The sequence below is a fragment of the Zalophus californianus genome, chromosome 2, assembly GCF_009762305.2.
Source record: "Zalophus californianus isolate mZalCal1 chromosome 2, mZalCal1.pri.v2, whole genome shotgun sequence".
In the NCBI taxonomy this organism is placed as follows: Eukaryota; Metazoa; Chordata; class Mammalia; order Carnivora; family Otariidae; genus Zalophus; species Zalophus californianus.
In genome coordinates, this window is record NC_045596.1 from 133789222 (window position 1) to 133812384 (window position 23163).

At 39.7% G+C, this 23163-nt stretch overlaps 1 protein-coding gene across 13 annotated transcripts in view; it reads right to left on the minus strand.

Annotated features, from left to right (window-relative positions):
* The window catches only part of C2H4orf45 (chromosome 2 C4orf45 homolog), a 108684-nt gene that overhangs the window by 47345 nt on the left and 38176 nt on the right, over nt 1–23163 (minus strand). For all 13 annotated transcript variants that reach the window (XM_027597760.1, XM_027597755.1, XM_027597756.1 and 10 more), the window contains one exon: nt 11720–11952. In XM_027597760.1, the coding sequence (XP_027453561.1) occupies nt 11720–11952 (233 nt within the window). The remainder of the gene's footprint in view (nt 1–11719; nt 11953–23163) is intronic.

Below are 23163 nucleotides of genomic sequence, written 5' to 3' on the forward strand. Positions count from 1 at the left end.
TGTAATATTCATGTATAAAATACATAAACAAAGGAAGGGTCAAGAAAAATAAGAATAAATAAGGTTTAAATGCAAGGGTGGCCCATTATTCCGTAGAAAATTTGAAAAGTAGTAATCTGTATAGATAATGGTATAACTTTCTCAGTTATTTCTGACATGTGATTCCCTAAAAATTGATCTTATCAAATGACTTACAAATAATTTTGTTATCAGCATTTTGACAAATTTTCCCAGGAACTGGACAATCTTCTTTGATCTTTGTTCCCGTTTTTAAAACTCAGAAATTGCATCGTCTTAATCTGGAAAGACTTTTGCTATCCCCCTTTTGTCCTTTAGTTATCAGTGTATAATATCTTAAAAAATTTACCTAAAATAAGCTGTCAATTTATTAATGAAATCCATCACCGTTTATTTGGATAATCTTGCTGCCTGTGGTGTTAAATCTAATGAAATTCAAAATCAAAAAGATCTTTTTTTTTTTTTACTGGTCAGTTGTTCATAAGAGTAAAGAAAAGACTGAATTAAAACCTAACTCAACATCTTCATAGAAACAGGTAACAACAGATTAGTACAGTCTCTGTCTTGAGGAAATCAGTTACTTTGAATGTTTTAACTAGCACAAATAATCATAACTCAAAAGAGGGTATTTCCTATTAAGTAATCTTTAAAGAAGTCTAGGCATTACTAAAAGGGAAATATCTGCTAACTACATTCAGGTACTGTGGATTAGATACGATTTCTGAAATGAGTTAGAACCTGTTCAATTTGAGTTAACTGCAGACATTTGGGGCCCATTCTAGTTAACAATGGAAATCATTGCTTAACACTTTCACTTTTAATCTCAAACCACTTCTAGTCTAGTCCTGACATACTTAAGAAATCTTTTTGGGACTGATCGTTGAGGAATCCTCTTGCTTTTTTACTGTATGTGAGTCAACATGCTTTTCTTAATAGAGCCAATATGTATGTATGTATGTATTTAACTAGGAAGAACTATTTTCCATCTCTGTTTAACTATGAGGTCTTTCTTCCCAGTAGAATGAATACAATGGCAATGCATGTCAAGAATGCATAGACACTAGGGTTTCTCTTCTCTCTCCTCCTCCTTGGTAACATAGAGCTCTTAGTACCAAACATTTGAGTGGAAAATTCCCTAAGGCTACCTTTTCTTATGCTAATGTATTTTTTCTTCACTTGCCTCAATTTGCAAAATATTACTGTTAACCCCTTAGGTGTCTTTCTTCCCACAGCCTATGAGAAGCATTCTCATTGTTGTAGCTGGATCACCGAATTGCATAATGTTGCCTATTCTAGACTGGAACTATTGAAGGGAGAAAGGGGCATAAAGGCCTTTGTATGAATGGCGCATTTGAAGTATTCATTTTATATTCAGAGCATGAGTAGAAACAAAACAATTCTTTCTGAAAAATGTCAGTATTTAAGGCATGGATTCTGTGATGCATTTTTTTTGTATTAAAATGCAAAAAATGAACAATGCAGAGACCCATACTTCATTTTTTGCTACATTATATACGGGCTTGAGTTCCAACATAAATTATATCCTGGTATCTCTTTTTGTAACTGCAGTGTTTTTAAATAATTTGAATTAATACATCAACTTTCAGCAAATAGATTAAACATTGGGTTTTATGAGTTTGTTGACTATGGCCCCAGCATCGCTGTTTTCTGGGCAGTAGCCAAATAATGAGCAACATATTCCATCATGTTTCTAATGTGCTTATAATAATATAATTCAAAAATCCATGCAGGCAAGAAGATACAGTATATATAAACACTAGTGATACTGGATCCCATTTATTGAGACATTATTCTAGATACTATGATAAGAGCTTTACACACTTATCTCACTTAATCCATTTAACAGTGCTCTAAGGTATTATTATTATCCCTACGGTAGGCAGAATTCTTAGATGCCCCCCACTATTCTCATCCCTTGGTGTGTATACCTTCTCCTAGATATTCCACCAAATACTGATCTAATTACTGTTATGAAGGGATTTTGCAGCTGTAATTAAGACCCTAATTCAGGTGAATTTAAGAAAAGGGAGATTATCCTCAGTGGACCTTCCTTAACCAGGTGAGCTCTTAAAAGGATCTAGGCTCTTCCTGGCAAAGGGGATTTGAAATGTGAGAGGTATTTGATATGGGGGAGACTCTCTGTGCTTTTTTTTTTAAAAAGATTTTATTTATTTATCTGAGAAAGAAAGAGCACGAGAGGGGAGAGGGTCAGAGGGAGAAGCAGATTTCCCACTGAGCAGGGAACCCGATGTGGGACTCAATCCTGAGACTCCAGGTTCACGACCTGAGCCGAAGGCAGTCGCTTAACCAGCTGAGCCACCCAGGCGCTCTGTGTGCCGGTCTTAAAGATGGAGGGGGGCTACGTGGTAAGGAACGTGGGCAGCTTCCAGATGCTGAGAAGGGCCCGCCACTAAGAGCCAGCAAGGAGGTGGGAAACCTCAATCCTACAACCACAAGAAACTGAAATCTGCCACAACCACATGAACTCAGAAAAGACAGCAAGCCTCAGATGAGATCACAGCTCCAGCGGACACCTTGATTTCAGCGTTCTGACACCCAAGCAGAGAACCCAGCCATGTCTTCCGGGGGACCTCTCACCTACAGAACTGTGAATAAATAAATGGGTGCCGCGCAGAGAACCCAGCCATGTCTTCCGGGGGACCTCTCACCTACAGAACTGTGAATAAATAAATGGGTGCCGCTTTAAGCTGCTAAATTCGTGGTAATTTGCTATGCCCCATAGAAAACTAATACAATCCCCATTTTACAGACGGGAAAACTGAGACGTTATAAAAAATAGGCAGCCTAGCATGCAAAGGGATAAAAAGGGGGAAATGAAAAGTTCTTCAACTGGCTACTTTCACTTATAAAGTCACATTCAGTTTTTCACTAAAACCACGAACATAGATTTGCCCTGAAAAGCATTATGAACGTTAGTTGCCCCATTTATTCTCAGAGAGAAGGCAAATATCTGTTATTTTCTCCCCATACTTCTCCAGGACAGTAAATGTTCTCCTTATTCATTCTCTATTCAAGATACCCAAGGATTTTCTTTTAAAGCAAGACTAGAACTCGTTCTGTTGGGAATCGTTAGGATTTGTGATAGTAATCATTCTACTATCAGCCCTTTGTCCAGAGTGGGTTGATAATCCAGGGTCTGATATCTGCACAGAGTCAATTATTGGAGCTACAGAGAAGCTACACAAGAGCTTCCCAACTCTCTGTTTGTGCTCAGGGCATAGTTTCTGAAATAGAATCAAGTACGTGTTTTGCAAGTGTTTTCACCCTTGGAGTTTTCTAATGTGTTGGCACTGCTGTTAATTCAAAGGTTAAAAAGTGTGCTTCTCCCAAGTTAATTGTCCAATTAGCTTTACAACACAGAATTACACGCAGGGTGGCAGCTCAGGCTGTAAGAACAGTTACAGTATAACTAAGTCTCAGTAAAAAAAAAAAAAAAAAAAGATGGTAAATAGTTTTCAAATGCCTATGGAGTAAGCTAGGAGTACAACAATTCTCAGTCGAATGCACACTTAAAACTTCATTTCTTCCCTTCTGCGACTTGGTCTCTGCACAAAGACAGTGCATGAGAAGTGAAGCCATCTCCACGCCCATCTCTCATTACTTAGTGATAATCATCTATACCATGCTAAGCAGTAGGGAAGTGGTGTTGATGTTGTCAGTACAAAGTTAAATGAAAGAGATCTCAGACCTCACGTTGCTTAAAACAATTTAAAATGTGGCACCTGCACCCCAATGTTTATAGCAGCAGTGTTCGCAATAGCCAAACTAGGGAAAGAGCCCAGATGTCCCTCGACAGATGAATGGATAAAGAAGAGGATACACACACACACACACACACACACACACACACACACACACACAGTGGAATATCACTCAGCCATCAAAAAGAATGAAATCTTGCCATTTGCAACAACACGGATGGAACTAGAGGGTATTATGCTGAGCGGAATAAATTAGAGAAAGACAAATACCATAGGATTTCACTCGTATGTGGAACTGAAGAAACAAAACAGATGAATATACGGGAAGGGAAGGAAAAATAAAATAAGGTGAAAACAGAGAGGGAGACAAACAATAGAGACTCTTAACAATAGGAGACAAACTGAGGGTTGCTGGAAGGGAGGTGGGTGAGGGGAAGGGGTAATTAGTTGATAGGCATTAAGGAGGGCACGTGATATAATGAGCACTGGGTGTTATATGCAACTGATGAATCACTAAATTCTACCCCTGAAACTAATAATACACTATATGTTATTTAAATTGAATTTAAATTAAAAAACATATGAGTAAATACCCAAATATATAATTTTAACAACATAAAAAAATAAAATGTGGCTGGGCTTGTGCAGTCCAATTGCTGACAGGAGTCACAATAAAAACTTCCACAACAACAACAACAACAACACAAAGACACTTTGCTGTGAGTTCTTCTCCCAACAGCCGAGGGAGCTTACACAGATTCCTAACAACACCTACTTTTAGTTCTGTTTTATTTCTACCCAAGGATATAGCTGGGACCACATAGCAGGGACCCCCTATATTTAGTGCATCATCTTCACTTTGCACAATTAAGATTTCTTGATATCCTAGGTTCAGTCCTGGGGAGAAAATAGATTACTCCAGATTGCTAGTCTTGTTTACTACGCATTCTATGCATTTTTGTCAATACCAATGAAGTACTCTCGGAGTGTTGTACCTGCATAGTAGGGAAAACTATAATCCTAAATTTATAGTAATTTTATTTTTTATTTTTTTTTAAGATTTTATTTATTTATTTGACAGAGAGAGACACAGCGAGAGAGGGAACACAAGCAGGGGGAGTGGGAGAGGGAGAAGCAGGCTTCCCACTGAGCAGGGAGCCCGATGTGGGACTCGATCCCAGGACCCTGGGATCATGACCTGAGCTGAAGGCAGACGCTTAACGACTGAGCCACCCAGGTGCCCAATTTATAGTAATTTTAGAATTTTTCCCAAAGATCTTCAAAAGCCAAGATAAATGCCAGATTTTTTTAAAGGGGGGAGGGGCAGAGGGCAAAGAGGAGAGAGAATCCTAAGCAGGCTCCACGCCCAGCGCAGAGCACAATGCAGGGCTCAGTCTCACGACACTGAGATCATGACCTGAGCCGAAATCAACAGACGCTTAACGGAATGAACCACCCAGGTGTCCCTGAATGCCGGATTTAGAAAACAGATGTCCTGGTATTTTAACCACCTATGCTGGGGGTATTAGATCACATGCAAATTTCACAATTCTTTGGAGCTTGGCTATGGAGTTAAACCACAGGTTTACTAGAATCCGATCTAATTTACACAGTCTTTTCTTAGTTTTGTATTTCCTTATCATCATCAAATAATATTTGTTGAAAACTGATGGCGTATGCTTAATTACTAACTTTAGGTAGTATGATTTAAAAAAAAAGTGATGTTTACCATTAGACACATACTCAAGATGTTATGTCAAGCCCTGCAAGAGTTAGTAACCACCATAGCATATTTTAAGCCTTCCTTAATTAAGGAATAAAATCACCCCCAGGCTCTAAGTTACAGAGTTTCTTTTCTTTCTTTCTTTTTTTCACATTTCCACATCTTAACAAAAGATGTGAAAATTAAGATGTATTTTTTTTTTCCCAATTTGCCAATGGTCTCTATAAAGTCACCTCACCAAGAGAGAGAAAGCCGTGTTTGCTTAGGGCGTCAGTCGCACCGGGGCTGGGCTGCCCGGTAAAATGTGGCATGGCAGTGTCTCCAGCTACCCACACAGACGCTTCCCGTCCCAAACACATTATTCTTCACAGAACTGCTCTGAACACAGTACAGAATGCAAAGCAGTGATGCGTGCCTCCCTTGTTGTTTTCATGGTCTGTTAGAGAATGGAAACATCAAACATAAAATCTATTTTCCAGAAGTTCAGCCACAAGTAAGATTTTACAAGGAAATTAGTTCCTTCAGTTTATCTGAGGCATCCTTTAAAGCCACATTTTGTAAAATGGGGAAATATAACATCTCTGTATCAGGAGGTTAATGGTGTTAATATATTATTTTGGAGAAGAGGGAGGGTTATTTGGTCTCCCTCACCGGTGTTTCTCTTCCCTCATAGATGGTCAGCATGTGGCACTCCCTCACGGAAGCCTTCCTGTGGTATCAGAAAATGCATGACTTTATTCAGCGCCTAAGGATGAAAGGTGCTAATGTAATTATTTTTATATTAAACCACAAACTGTTAGAATACAAATAACTCTAAGAAATATAAAGTCAGAGCTAAACACACGCCCAGCTGGGGAAGAACAGCAGCAATGCAAAGAGGTGCCTAATTTTAGAAAAGCTATTTTCTGTTTTGCTTTTATAACTTGGTTGATAAAAGGAGCTTTATTATCTTTTTAAAATCTTCTATATTGATAATAACATCTGGGGCGCTGTGTGGCTCAGTCGGTTAAGCATCTGCCTTCGGCTCAGGTCACGGTCCCAGGGTCCTGGGATTGAGCCCCACATCATTGGGCTCCTTGCTCAGCGGGAAGCCTGCTTCTCTCTCTCCCACTCCCCCTTGCTTGTGCTTGCTTTCTCTATCTTTCTCTCTGTCAAATAAATAAAATCTTTAAAAAAAATCTGGAGATTAGGAATGTGAAATCCTAGGAATTCTAATGAGACTGTATGGGATTTTCCCAAGTAAACCCAGAGGTAAATAAGAAACACTCAGAAATTCTGAAATATGTGATTGGTGGTCAACATATTGATCACCTCCACACTGGCAATCCGTTTCCCCAGGTGAATTTGCAGATTTTCTAGGACACTGTTGTGTGAGGGTGTATAGTTTGGAAGAACGCACGGGGCTGTGCTGGGACACACAGAAAAGAAGGGGAGGTTCAACTAAGACCTCACTGTCTTCTTTTTTTCCATAATGCTGAAGATTGTGTTTGATGATATGTTTTGAAGCACTGTAAAGTGCTTATTAAATAGAAATTCAAAAATAACTAGTACCAAGCTATTTCTCACTGTATCAAATACGTGGGGGTGATAGCTACTCATAATTCATTTTAATAGTGTAAATGAAGTCTCTGGGATGCCAATGAAGCAGAATGGAAGGCTGGGAGAAAATTGAGAGAACCTTGAGGAAATGATGCACACTCTATAAGAGAAGGCAGTTGGGATTGACCCCAGCCAGACCCTGCCTGACAAAACAATGATCATGCAGATGTGCGCTTCACATGGTGGCTCCAAGTCGAAGGTTCTGACCATTTTCAATCTTTTCATCTCATACATGCTGTACGCCCACTAAGCCCTTGAATCCAAGCCTGGGTTGAAATCCCAGCTCTACCATTTACTAGTGGCACAGCCTGAGACAAGAAACCCACCCATCAATACCTCCAGTTTCCTTAACTGTAAAACGGAAATAATTACAGAAACTTCCTCACACAGTAAATACTCAAGGTATTTTTACATTTGCTTTCTCTAAATAAATTCACAGAGAGAAAAAATGTCTAATGAAGCAACCAAACCTGGATCGGTTTATTCATAGCCATCAAGAAACTCAATGTCTCATCAAAAGTCTGTTCAAATATCCCTAAAACCATCACAGGGAAGACCTCTGCATTTCTTTTTTTTTTTTTATAAAGAAAATTTCTTTTTATTTTATTTTATTTATTTATTTGACAGAGAGAGAGAGCACAAGCAGGGGGAGTGGCAGGCAGAGGGAGAGGGAGAAGCAGGCTCCCTGCTGAGCAGGGGGAACCTGATGCGGGACTCGATCCCAGGACCCTGGGATCATGACCTGAGCCGAAGGCAGTCTCTTAACCAACTGAGCCACCCAGGCACCCAGACCTCGGCATTTCATAACCCTGGAATTTGTGGCATTTACAAATAAGGCAGAAATTTCAAAGTCTTGAAGATTTTACTTTTTATTATACTTTACTGTATCGCATAAAAATATATTGATGGGTTCCCATAAAGTTCTCTTTATTACTTTCTATAGATTTTCAAGTTGTTATACTACATGACATATTGGTTGTAATATATGTTATGATTAATTGGTTTAATATTGTCTTTGGGATCACACCTAAGAGGAGTTAGTCATTGAGTCCAGTATAGCATTGTTTCTGTAGGAAAACCAGATGACTTAAATCATCTGGTCCTGAGGTCAGAGTGCAGGACCAGAAAATGGCACCAGGAAGCCAGCTGATACTATTGAGGTTTGGGTTAAGGAGAGAACGAGGGGGAGGGGAGACCTGCCCAGCTAAGAAGGAGTTAGAAATGCCCCTCAGTTTAGCATGGGGTTGAAACCAAAATCGTTTCAATGGTCTTCATATATTCTTTTTTTGGTGGGCAGCAAAGCAAAATTTATTGAGCGATAATAAAGTGATTGTACAAAGCTCCTGAAGAGGGAGGGGACCTGAGAGGGTTGCCCGGTCTTCATATATTCTTGTAGAAACATCACATATAGTTTGGCAGAGACTAAATCCATTTTTTAAAAGGGGAAGAAGAAGAATGTACTGCTCTTAAATCTGAGATAATAACAAAAGCAATGAGCTTTACCGGTTTATACACACACGTACTATGATGACATTGCAGCCCAGATAAACTTGAGTAGGAAATAGCTGAACATAAAAAGATCCAGAAAAGAAACCCGATATTGTGATTTTTACTGACCTCTGTGATGTGGGGACATTTTTCACATGTCAGTCTGGAAGTTACTATCTTTCTACCAAAATGCAGATGCTCTATTAAACCCTTCCTGGTGCCCCAAATAGGAGAGACCATTCCCAGGCAGGAAGCAGGTGCCCCAGGCATTTTGCGAAGAGTCTAACGGAGGTGCCTGAGCATCCTTAGCTGCCAGTCTTATACAAACCTGGAGCGGTGGACTAGAAAGAGTAGCTGTTCAGGCTATAAAAACCCACTAGATGAAGGTTTGTGCTTAAAATCATAGTTTTGAGCAACTGCAGTGAGAGACACCGAGGAGTCTCTGAAATTAGGCTGAAACAAAGTGCTGTTTTCACTGGGGTTGTTATGCACAAGGATGGTGGAGGGATGTAGAAAGGGTGTACTAAAGACAAGGCACCAGAGAAAGAACAGGAAGTACATTAAGACATCTCCCCATTTCCCTAAGGTACATCAAACTAAGGAATTAACCAGCTCCCTGGTGAGGAGGGGTGTGAGTTAATGCCACAGACTCTCATATACTGTTTGTAATTAAGAGCTCATTTTTACACATGGAGCATGTGTATTTGTATCAGCTCAAATGTCAATTCACGCCAAGTCATATGGATCGGAAGTAACTGCCTGAAACACTGGGTTGGTAAGGAATCTAAGTCTGAGGCTAGACTCAAAAACAAATATTGCCTTAGATGGAGAGAGGGAGCCAGGTCTGGGTGTGGAGGGGAAGATTAGGAGCCTTGATGACAAAGTCTAGGCATTAACCGGTGGATAAATTATAGACGGTTATTCGCTAATATGTGCAGTTGACCCTTGGACAACATGGGTTTGAACTGTGCAAGTCTACTTTTATGCGGAACTTTTTTGACTACAGTACAGTTCTGTAAATGTATTTTCTCTTCCTTATGATTTTCTTAATAACATTGTCTTTTTTTAGTTTATTGTAAGAATACAGTACATAGTACATATTCAAAATGTCATAATCATCATCATCAACTGTTTTATATTATCCATAGGCTTCTGGTCGACAGTAGGTATTAGTAATTAAGTTTTGGTGGAGTCAAAAGTTATACGCAGATTTTCAGCTGTTGGGTCAGCACGCCTAACCCCTTCATTGTTCGAGGGTCAAATGTACAGTCATTCTCAGTGAATCTTGTGGTTCTCGTTATAAAGTTCTGAGTCCAAGGAATCCTATAAGGTATTAAGGTTGTGATGAGACAGGCACCGCTTTGGAAACAATTACTGTCAAAAGCCCAGGGCCAAGAAGGTGCACAGAGGATAGGCAACAGCTTTCGCAGCTTATGCCAAACAAGACCAGCTTCTGAGTGTGCCACAAGCCGGGGGCGGGGGGGGGGGACGCGGGATCACTGTGTGGTTCAGACTTCGTCCCACAGGGGTTGAGAAGACAGTGCTACCGAACAGAGTAGTGATTTAAAGCCATCTGGGAAATATGAATGGAAGAAACAGAATAAATTCCTTCCTGGAAGGCTAGCTTGTGGCTGATACCTCTTTTGGATTCACAGCTTGTTTCAAAGTCCAAGGAATAGGCAAACGTGTTCTTAATTTGAAGATAAAGAAGGAAGAGAAGCTATACACACTCAAGATGGGCCGACAGACGCAGGGCGTCACCCAGGAGAAGCAAAAAGGCAACAAAAGTTATGGACTCTGTTCAAATCAGCCACCTCGCTTGGGCTGTAGTCTTCTTGCTGGTGGCCAGTTTTGATATTTCGTCAGCTTTCTGGTCTTCGTCTTTCTTGCTTACAAGGACTAGGATGCAGTTTAAGTACCTGAGTATCTGTTCCATTAAATGATGCTGAGTAACATTAAATACAACCATGGTACTAAGAGCTGACACGTGGATGTCAACCACGTGCCAGGCATCAGACCTCAGGTGTTCCTTGTGGTCTCATATTTAATCCTCACCACGTAACAAAAATAATATTAAATGCATAGAGTGCTTGATATGTGCCAGGCATGGTTCCCAGCCCTTTACAACCGTTAACTTGCTTACTGTTTACAACAGCCCTTTAAGGTAAATACTAAGACTCATCGTGAAGAAACCAAAGAACAGAGGTTAAGGAACTTGCCCAAGGGCACTCACAGCAAGTAGGTGGGCAGAACCAGGATAGGAATTCCGGTGATCTTGTGACACAGGCACTCTATGCACTGTCATGTAGAACAGAAGTGAGCAGGGACCCAGAGAGGTGAACTCTCTAGCGTAGGGTCACAGAGCGAAACCTAACTCACAGTCAGGATTTGAATCTGGCTCTGTCTGACCTCAAAGACTGAGCCCCCAAGGACTCTCTCCCACTGCCGTAGGCTGAGCCAGAAAAAAATTTTTTCTTTTGTTAACCTTTACCATATGAGGCTGTGCTATACTGCCTTTTAAGCATTTGAGGAAATCCAATTATTTCGTGATTGATACATGTTCAATTTTCAGATAATGCAAAAGCCTGCCTGGAAAAAAAAAAGTCTGAATTCCACCTGGTTCTCTTTTGTTTCAGAGGAGACTGGGCTCATGCCTCCATACACATCACCCAAGGGAACCAAGACAAGGTTTCTAAGAACCCTTTGGCTAATTACCCTGAATTATTTGATACAAAGGCATTATCAACACAGTGCATTTTAAAGATCCGGAACTCTCTATTTCGGCTTGTGGATGATGTCCAGCACAGGCTTCTTTTATACCACCCACTCAGAATGCAGTGCTAGGATGGGGGAAGTATGTGTGAATGTCGCAGCATAAATGTGAATCTGAATGCACTCCAAAGCCAAACACAAATGCTTTTGGATTATTCATGGCTTCCTTCTCTTCACACCTCTCCTCTCATGTATTAAAGGGACGAAAAGGGAATCATAGCAAGTCCATTTATTCACACATTTATTTTTCTGCAAAACTCAAATCCCATCACTTCTCAATGACAAATCAAGAACATGACATTTCTTAGGGAAGCATACTCAGAAAGGATTCAAATCACAAACAATATGCTATGAAGAGCATATTTAAGAGCAATACCTTGATCTGAAAGCCAGTCTGAAGCCTTGTTTGGTTGATAAAATCATACTCTGGTATTCCCCAACCAACTTCACCAACATACTCATGTTTATATTTTGCTGGTAAGCTTCTGTTTGAGGCAGGCCTCCATAAATATCTGAGATCTCCACTCTTTTCCAATGCTGGGCGTTTTTCTCCTATATAGGAAGTGTGCTGATGAACTTTAGTTAGATGATCTTTTATATAATCTGGGCCTTAAAAAGACAGAAAGAAAGACTTTTTAAAAACTCTACACTTGGGGCACCCGGGTGGCTTAGTCGGTTAAGTGTCTGACTCTTGATCTCAGCTGAGGTCTTGATCTCAGGGTCCTGAGTTCGAGCCCCAGACTGGGCTCCATGCTGGGCATGGAGCCTACTTAAAAACAAAAACAAAAACAAAAACAACTCTACACTTTATTCTAAAATGTTGTTGTCATTTTAAATGGTGAAAATAATAATAGCTAATGATTATATGGCTTGACCAGGTTCTAGGTGTTATTGTAAGCCTTTTAGATATATTAGTTCAGTTAATCCTTATAACCGTGAGATACGTAATATTGTTTTCTCCAGTTTATAGGTGGGGATATGAGGCACAGAAAGACTGGTTACTCTTCTAGAGTCACGTTGCCAGACCGGCCGTCTCACAGGTTGGGCTCTTAATTGTCCCCCACTCTACTGCTCTGTTTAGAACCAACTTAATACAGATATGTCTTAGATACTAAAAACCCTCACTTGTGCCACACTTGTCGGATGTGGGCTTTCAGACATTGAGGTGTTTGATGTAGATAGATAAAATCCTGAAATAAAAATTAGGAAATTTCCCAAATGTATCAGAAGCAACTGGAAAATGGGGACTCTCAGATGAGAAGGGCAGCTTATAACAGATGATGACCAAAGGCAGGGGTATTTAATAAATATCAGTATTTTAAATGTAAGACAGTGAACAAAAAGGAATCCATGAATTGTGGAAGTGGGTAAAACAAGCAAACATAGGAGAAGGTCTGGGAAAGGATCACTGAAATAAACCTGATATTGAAAGGTGAGGATGTGAAAGGTAAAGGGGAGCAAAGATCTATGGGAAGAATGGTACTGATTTAAAGTAGAAAGTGAGCTGCTGGCCAGGAAGAGTCTCAGAAGTCCCAGAACCAGCATAGCTGCAAGACTGTATGGCCAGGTTAGGGAAGCAAAGAAGAAACTTCATTCTCATTACCAGAAGTTGACCAGAGACATTGGAGGTAGAAGCTGTGCTGCGGTCATGATGTCACCTGAGTCTCTCCTGGCGCTGGAGCTCCTTTCATCTGGCTCTCGGCCCAGGGAGCTCAGTGTTTGCAGAGCACACAGATGGGCCAGGGCTTTGACCAGGTACTCCAACAGAATGGTCAATGTGCTAACAAGTCCGTGCTTAGAAAATTGTCTAAGCTTTCCCAGGGAGTGGGGGACATAAGAAATTGCTCTTCAGACACATGATTTGGGCAGATGTTTTCACAGCTTCCTAATCACCATCACTCCCCATGATGCACTGAGTATTCACTGTGGCTAATTTCCCTTAATGAATACATTGGGGCTTCCATTTTATTCACGTCGGGTTTTCCCTCAGGTATAACGACTTCGGTAAAGAAGAGAATGGCCAGAGCATGAAAAACTGTTTGTTTGTTTTTTTTCCCCTCAATGTGACAGGGGTTGAAGTCTTACCTACAAAACTCCTGTCATAAGGAAATTTTGCAGGGTCCTCTGTACGCAATGAAATACAGAAGAACGGTGGTTAGTCTTGTTGAAATTTCAGTGTATGTGCAGGCCAGTGTTTTCCCAAATGTTTCATCAAATGCTGCTCCCATGAGTGCACCACGAAGATATATGTGTGGGAGGCAGGGGTGTTTTACAGTCAAAAACACATCTGGGAACATGGCTTGCTACCTTTGCCTTTTAGATATTCACAGCATATGAAAGCATATTAAAAGCTCTGAGAAATCCTATGGTAAGTAAACCTGTTTACAATTAGGTAACTCAGTGTTTCCCAAGCTTATTTAAACATGCATCTTTCCTCCCTACTGGGTCCTGTTTACACATTCTGCAGACACCAATGGACTTGGGGAAATACGGAGCCTCTCTGTAATGTTTCAGTTATCATTAAAATTTTGTCATCACCACATGCTACTACAGATGTGAGAGAAGATATATATTTGTAGTTAGTTCCTTAGTCACTCTGTGGACTGCAATTCATTTTTAAAAAGAGCCACGACTTGACAGCAGAATCAAAAGCACTTAGTTTCAGACAGTGTAGCTAAAGGTACACATACTCTGCAAACCAAGAGTATGTTTAAGGGGCGATGGGATGGGCAGGGGGCTTCAATCAGGGTTCTCTGTGGCTTTAGTCAAGTCACTGGATTTTTCTAAACTCCTGTCTCATCTGTGCTTTAGAAATAGTGTGATGCGATATTCATGGCACAGGAGATTCCTGGGAAGACCCTGCCCCGGGCACATAATGGACTCAGGCATCTGCCTTAAGAGACAGAGGCAGCTAGACGCCATAGCGCAAGCCAGGCCCCATGTTCACAGCAGATGCTCCAGAGCCAGCCCGGTGTTTACCAGACCCAGATGTCCACATAGCACGGCCCAGCCAGCAATACACAGAGAGGTGCTTTCCTTAAGGAGACCACTCCCCAGGTGTTTGGCTTTAAGTGAGCCATTTTTGCTCTTCTAAACCTCATCCTCCAGATCCTAGACTCTATGCTGGCTCTGATTTGTGTCGAAATTCTAGATTTACCGTTAAGGATGTGGTTTTTGACTCTAAACTACTGCAGTTTCAAATCCTGGCTTTGTCTTAGGCTGGCTTTGTGACCCAGGAAAAGTTATTCAGCCTCTGAGTTTTCGGCTCCTTATCTATAAAATGAGCCTGGTGATGCCTACCTATCTTGTGGCCATGTTGAATGGAGAGGAGAGAATCAATTTTAAAGAAGTGCTTAGGTGAGAATGTGGCATATAATATACAGTTAATATTATTGTTAGTGTATTTTCCTCTTTTTTTGTTTGTTTTTTATTTTTATTTGATGTTTTGTCTTACTTGTTGAATTTTTAAAAAACATATTTTAGGAGCTTTCACTGAAGAACGATTTAGTCCTTACTGTGAACTTCAGATCCTTTCCTGAGGGAAAGGATCTAGATCAAGGGTTGGTAAACTTTTCTTATAAAGGGCCAGAGTGTAAATATTTTTGGCTTTGTAGGGCATACCATCTCTGTCTCAACTACTCAACTCTCCCATTGTAGGGCAAAAGTGGCCATCAACAACATGTAAACAAATGAATGTGACTATGTGCCAATAAAGCTTTATTTATGGACATTGAAATTGTAATTTCATGGAATTTTCGCATGTAACAAAATATTATTCTTCTTTTATTTTTTCCCTATTTGAAAATGTAAAAGCCATTCTTTTTTCACCAACCCTACAAAAACAGGTGGCAGGACAAATTTGAACCAGGAGCCATAGTTGGTTGACCTCTGCTCTAGATGGTAGGAAGATGGTGGACGCCAAGGGAGCAGATTGCCACAAAGGCCGAAAAGAGCACAGAGAGGACAATCTGGGAGGTTTCCCAACAAGCTTCATCTGCTGCCAACCCTTGAGAAGGACCCAGCTATGGCATGTGTCAGTAGAAAAAGAGAAAATTCCATCTCTGAGGCAAATGTCTCTACCTTCCTTCCTTCCTTCCCTTCTTTTCTTTCTTTCTTTCTTTCTTTCTTTCTTTCTTTCTTTCTTTCTTTCTTTCTTTCTTTCTTTCTTTCTTTCTTTCTTTTTCTTTCTTTCTTTCTTTCTTTCTTTCTTTCTTTCTTTCTTTCTTTCTTTCTTTCTTTCTTTCTTTCTTTCTTTCTTTCTTCTTTCTTTCTTTCTTTCTTTCTTTCTTTCTTTCTTTCTTTCTTTCTTTCTTTCTTTCTTTCTTTCTTTCTTTCTTTCTTTCTTTCTTTCTTTCCTTCTCTTCCTTCCTTCCTTCCTTTCTTTCTTTCTTTCTTTCTTTCTTTCTTTCTTTCTTTCTTTCTTTTCTTTCTTTTTTTTAGAATTTATTCATTTATTTGACAGAGAGAGACAGAGAGAACACGAGCGGGGGGAGGGTCAGAGGACAAAGCAGTCTCCCTGCTAAGCAGGGAGCCCGATGTGGGGCTCGATCCCAGGACCCCAAGACGACGACCAGAGTGGAAGGCAGACGCCCAACCAACTGAGCCACCCAGGCGCCCTGAAAATGTCTCTTTCTGACCTCTTTACATTTGTGGTGTTTCACTTACTAATCAACTCCTTCATTCATTTATTCTTTCACTTATTTATTTATTCAACAAGTATTTATTGATCTATATGTCAGGCACTGTTCTGCATGCTGGAGATAGAGAAGTGAGTAAAGCAAGCACCCTGCCTTCCTGGAGCTTACATTTCCTTTAAGAGGCAGGCAATAAAAGTAAACAGTCTTTCATTAGCTTTCATTTGACTCATCATAAGAACATCCTAACTAGTCTTGGCTGGTCTCCATCCTGTCTAATCCATCCTCCACACAGCTGCCTTCATAAAGGGAGCTAAAACTCAGTTAAAATAAATACTTCCTCTCCTGAAAAAACATGAAATGGTTTTCTACAGTGCTCATAATTTTTTCCATCCAGATTTCTTGGGATGGCTGATTAGTGTCTTCATAACTGACCCTAGCCTACCTATTGATTTTTACCTTCCTTCACTTTTTCTCATTATCCCAAAATTCATCTTTTAAGGCTTATTGTGAGTGATGCTTTTCTAGAAAATGCCCCTAATCCCCCAAGTCAAAATTAGATACTCCCATGCTACCTTAACAGTAGTTTCTTTTAATTTCACTTTCCTTTTTATATCACATTTATTGGATCTGCTCTATTTTTAAGCTCCTAGAGGGTAAAGGCTATATCTTATTTATGTCTATAAGCTTTTTAAAAAGATTCTTTAATTGAAATATATTTGATATATAACTGTGTAAATTTAAAGTGTACAACATGTTGATTTGATACATATATTGTCATATGATTGCCATTACTGTGATAATTAACACATCTATCCTGTCACATAATTATAATTTACTTTTAATGGTTGGAATAATTAATATCTAGTTTCTTGGCAGGTTAGATGAAAATAATACACTATTATTATCTATATTTACTATGCTGTGCATTAGATCTCTAGGATTTATTTACTACTCTTTGCAAGTTTGTCCCCTTAAACATCTGACCTGGTCCCCCAGTTTCCGGGCCCTGGTAACCACCATTTTACTCTATATTTTTACGAGTTTGGCTTTTTTTGATTCCATGTATAAGGGTATCATATAGTACTTGTCTTTCTCTGTTTGACTAATTTCACTTAGCATGATGTCCTCAAATTCCATCCATGTTGTTGCAGATGGCAAGATGGCCTTCTTTCTCATGGCTTTATAATATTCCATTGCCTATATGTATTACCTCTGTAAACTCTTAATTGCCAGCATAATGCTTTGAACAAAGTTGGTCCTCAAGAAATATGTGTCAAATGCTGAAGTGAGTTGTTAGTTGAATAAATGAATTTGAAAATTCCATCGAAAGGGGTGCCTGGGGGATGCCTGGGTGGCTCAGTTGGTTAAGCATCTGCCTTCAGCTCAGATCATGATCTCAGAGTCCTGGGATTGAGTCCCACATTGGGCTCCTTGCTCAGCACAGAGCCTGGTTCTCCCTCTGCCTGCCGCGCCCCCTGCTTGGGCACGCGCTCTCTCTCTCTCTGACAAATGAATAAATAATTTTTTTTTTTTTAAAGGGGGTGCCTGGCTGGCTCAGTCTGAAAAGTGTGCAACTCTTGATTTCAGGGTCGTGAGTTCGAGCTCTATATCGGGTATAGAGATTACTTAAGATAAATCAATAAACTTAAACAGAAATCCATCATAAGACAGGAAGCATATAAACTCATATTAAAAGAGAAGTAAGCACTTCTTTAAGTATCTAAAGAGCATTCTACTTTCCAGATCTGCCGTAAATCCTCCTATTTTGGGTTTAATGATACGACATTTAAGGGGAAGGTCAGAGGAAAAACTGCTTTCACAACATTTATTTTTAATAGTTAGAGACAGAGAAGGATGAGAGCTCATAGTAATATTACTTCATTTTATAATATTGCCTCATGAGGCCAATTCTCCACTTCAGTGACCAAAATGAAACATTCCAAGGAAATAAATTGAAAGGAATCAAGTGGAACATGGAAATGAGTGTTTTAATAAGTATATTTGGAAATCTGTTGACAATATGGGCATAAATTTGCCATTACAGATGCTCTGTGCAGAACAGCTGGGCTTACTGGGAGACTCAAGGCAAGACAGAGGTCAGAGGTGACCGTGGGAATGCGAAACTATGAAATGAACGCTAATGGATACATCTCACATATGCATGTGGGAGGAAGAAGAGAGGAGACGATGCTAGAAATTCATTTTTGCAACTGCTAATGTGAATAGGACTCTTGAATTCCAACAATTACCACAGAATGGACCCATGGACTGGAAAAATTTTAAGGACTTCATTTCAATCCCATTGGTGCAATTATGCAGTGGGTCTAACCATTAAACAAACTGAAAGATTAAGTTTGTCAGATTTCTGAAAAAGCCAAATAAAAATCAGGCAGAAACATCCTTGCTACATACATCTGTTCTTCTCTCAAACAATAAACCTCCTGTGGATAATCTGAAAACATGAGGGACAGCCTCCGATAGACCCAAACTGCCTCTAATAAATTCATGGGATTATTGTGTCGGTAAGGTACCTTATATGATAATTACATATGAAAGTATAAATTGGAGCTTAGAGTTATAAAGAAATGGAGATTTCACTTGATACTTATGCACAATTCAACCAATGGTTGAACATGAATGTGTTCATGTTCAATGAATATGAATTGATGGTACCCTACTGTGTGCCTGGAGCTGGGTGGGGGTGAACAAAGATTAATAAGATAGGACCTCTGTCTCTTTGCTTTTTCATATACTATAGACTGAATGACTGTGGCCCCCTCCAAGTTCCTATGTGAACTCCTAAGGCCCAACGTGATGATGGAATTTGGGCCTATGGGGGGTGATTAGGTCTTGAGGGTTGGAGCTCTCATGAATGGGTTTAGTGCCCTCATGGAAGAGACCCCGGAGCGCTCTCTCACCCCTTCTGCCATTTGAGGTTATAGCAGCAAACACGACCATCTTTGAACCAAGAAGTGGGTGCTCACCAGCCACTGAATCTACTCTCACCAGGTGCCTTGATCTTGGACTTCCCAGCCTCCAGAACCGTGAGAGATAAATTTCTGTTGTGAATAAATAACCCAAGGCGATGATATTCTATTATAGTAGCTCCAAACAGACTAAGACGCCGTACAACCTAAACAAGTCTATATTCATCTCCGCTAGGAAACATTGCTCTCATGACAGACACTGTTATTTATTGAAACTTTAAAGTATAGTTTGATCTATGTTTCATGTGCCTGCTTAGGTTTCCAGCCATTTCATGAGTGTGTGTCTTGTCTCTCTGCTTGTCAAGTCAGCCCTTGTTAGTTCCTTTCAGAGACACGAACGATCTTCTGTTCGCTTTGTGACTTCCACGGCATTCTGAGCAGTGCAATAACACTAAGCAAACAGTTGGTAATATTTCTTGAAAGAATGACTACTTTATCATTAAAGCTGCTGATATAATCCCAAACTGTAAAATTCTGTATTTTTCCAAGTGAGTGCAGAAAGAAGGCAAGATCAAAAGTTTTGCAAACATCCCTGGACTTTTACTTGGAAAATAAAACCGACAGACTTATCCTGACAAAACTTTGCAACCACGTGATTCTCTACAGGTTCATCTCACCTGAAGGGGAAATATAAGTAGATAATAATAAATAGGTTTCATACTTCCTTTTTGGTTTTTGTCTTGGAAATTTTCCTAGTATCAACATGCATAAAATAGTCAATTGTATTACAAGGAACTTTTTACCATTCATGGAAACGGGCTCTAGATGTCGCATTGAAAAAGGATATTTAAAAGATTTATGTATGTAGCACTAATAAAAACTCATTACGAGTACTGTAAATAACAGGGAACCCATGGCAAATGGATTAAATAATAAGGAAAATTATTATGTCATATAATAAGATCTTCTGCGGTATGAAGATTCTGTGGTTGCTTAATTCAGTAGCTCAGTGATGTCTTCAGAAACGGAATCTTTCCATCTGTGTGCTTTCAGGCAAAGCTCCCCTTAAGGTTCCAAAGAGGCTGTCGGTTCCAGGTGTCAAATGCAGATACCATAATGCCCAGAAGCGGGGAGGGGAGGGTGTGTTTTGTCAGTGGAGAAGCCTTTCCTAGAAAACCCCAGATGAGTTGCTCTCTCATTTTATTGGCCAATATTGAGTCATTCATTTCTTCTGAAACCCAAGTACTGGTAGGAGGATTTAGATTTCAGTGGGACTGGCTTGAATGAATCAGGGTTTAACCCTGAGTCATGGGAGGTGAATGTAGACACCCAAACAAAATGCAGGTGCTCTAAAAGGAAGAGGGTGCATTGACCTTTGAGTTATCTGCTACAAAGCATATAGGGAAATGTTCCTCAAAGGAAAAAAAAAAATCACACACACACACACACACACACACACACACAATGTAACTTTTTCCTGCTTTGAAATCTACTTTTAAGGCTGCAACAATTATTTGAAGTCACTACTTCACCCTCCTTTGGTTTTTGATCATGATCTCCAATCATTATTATCTGTTTTGGTGTTTTGCTCTCCTACATGAGGATATAGCTTTATATTGAAATGATACAAAGAAATGGAGGCAAGGCAGGAGCTCCATCAGAACTCATCTTCTCAAAATGCAAGGGAGAGCAGTTGTTGGAGTTCCTCTCTATTTAAACATTTTTTTTAAAAAAGATTTTATTTATTTATTTATTTATATATTTGAGAGAGCTCACAAAAACACTAACAGCATGGGGTGCCTGGGTGGCTCAGTTGGTTGAGTGACTGCCTTTGGCTCAGGTCATGATCCTGGAGTCCCGGGATCGAGTCCCACATTGGCCTCCCAGCTCAGCAGGGAGTCTGCTTCTCCCTCTGACCCTCTTCCCTCTCGTGCTCTCTCTCTCTCATTCTCTCTCTCTCAAATAAATAAATAAATAAAATTTTTAAAGGGGAGGGTCAGACGGAGAAGCAGACTCCCCGCCGAGCAGGGAGCCCGATGCGGGACTCGATCCCGAGACCCTAGGATCATGACCTGAGCCGAAGGCAGTCACTCAATCAACTGAGCCACCCAGGCGCCCTACATAAATAAAATCTTTAAAAAAAAAGCATTTCATTTAAATACATTATTTTGCATGAAGGCATTCACTTTTTATTTGTATAATAGGTCCCAGTGGAGACCATGGCTTAATTCTATTTTGCTGATGTTAATTGGGTCTCATTTCATTTCTGACTTTGTGATCTTGATTTTGTTATTATTAGGATTGCCTAAGTGACCAGTGAGGAGATGCAAATATAGTTAATCTGCCGGTGCAAATAAAAAATAGAAAAAGTGGGGTGGGATACTAAATTCTACAGATAGATTGGAAATAACATCAGCTAAGAATTACACCGGTTTTACCGCACTGGGAAGAGGTGAGAGAGTATACATTGCTCCATTAGTGCTCTGAGTAATGCTGATAATTTCCACCTAATCCAAAGAGAAGAGCATAACTAACACTGGACTGGATAGAAACAGCTACTCCAGTTACGGTGCTATGAATTATAAAATGTATCATTGACTTAATACCAGGTTTGCTTCAAAGGAGAAAAGAAAAGAAATTTACCACTTTAAATGTAGACAGTGATAGTAAGGCACATCACAATTACAGACAAGTTAAAATGTAATTTATTAAAATAACACTTTTTAGCAGAGGTGAAATATAGCAATTTCCTTCTCTATTCCCTCGATAAACAGTATATCAGGAAAGGATTGTCTATTTCTGGATGCCAGCAAGTGAATTCAATTGAGACCAGGGCAATTTAGACTCGTAAGTGGTATTTCTCACCTTGTAAATTATATAATAAACAAGAACAGGGGGCCTGGCTGGCTCAGTTGGTAGAGCATGTGACCCTTGATCTTGGGGTCGTGAGTTCCAGCCCCACATTGGGTGTAGAGAGTCCTGTTAAAAAAGTAGAAATGCCTAAAGGTATGCCATAAGAAAAAAACATATGAAACCTACTATTTGAATTATTGAGAAATATTTAATTGTAAAAACCAAGAAAGCAGTCATCAACACATAGATACTCTTTATACTTCTTGTACCTTTTTTGTTACACCTTTAACCCTTTCTACTTGGACCCCTGGGGGACTGGTTGTGCTCTCAGATAGTTAAAAGGATTGAAATAAAATGACTGCTTACTTATTCCTAGAATAGATTCACTATGCTGCCGTGCTCTGCTTTTGAAACGGATTTGTGAACAGGTGAACTATGAGACTCACAAAGCCACATGAGAGCAGAGATTTACAAATTACAAATTAATTTAAATTTTCTTATCACTCCATATCTGAATATCCTTACTTCGGGATCTGTTTTCCACCCCTGTGAGCCAACATTTCCTCTAGAATCCACTTGGCATAATAGAAAGAGCGCTTGGACAAGGAGAATAGCAACTGGGAGTTTGGTTTTAGCCTTGCTGCCGTTGGCTGAGGGAACTTGGGAAAGTCATTTTGTCTTCCTTGGTTAACCTCAATTGCTTCTTCTTCTTCTTCTTTTTTTTTTTTTTTCAACAACTTCATTGAAGTATAACTGAAATACAATAAACTGCATATATTTAAAGTGTACAATTTGTTAAGTTTTATATGTACACAGGTAACAGGTTTGCCAGATAAATATAGGATACCCAGTCAAATTTGTATCTCAGGTAGACAATGAATAATTCTTTTAGTATAAGTATGTTCCAAACACTGTGTGGTACATATACTAAAAACAGATTCTTTATCTGAAGTTAAGTTTAATTGGACATCCTATATTTTTACTTGCTAAATCTGGCAACCCTAGTCATGAGGTAGCCATCACAATCAAGATAAAGAACATATCCATCACCCCCAAGAGTTTCATCATGCCACTTTGTAAATCCTTTTTCTCACTCCCTACCCTTTTCCCGTACCCCAAGCAACCACTTATCTGCTTTCTGTTACTGTAATTAATTTGCATTTTTTACAATTTTATGTAAGTGGCATCAATACAGTATGCACTCTCTTTTGTCTGGCTTCTTACACCAAGCATAATTATTTTGAGATCGTCTTTATTATGATGTGTACCAACAGTTTATTCCTTTTTATTGCTGAGCTGTATCTTGCTGTATGGTAGGCAACAGTTTATCCATTTTCCTGCAGATGGACTTTGAGGTTGTTTTCAGTGTGTAACTGTCACAAATAAGCTGCTATGAATATTTG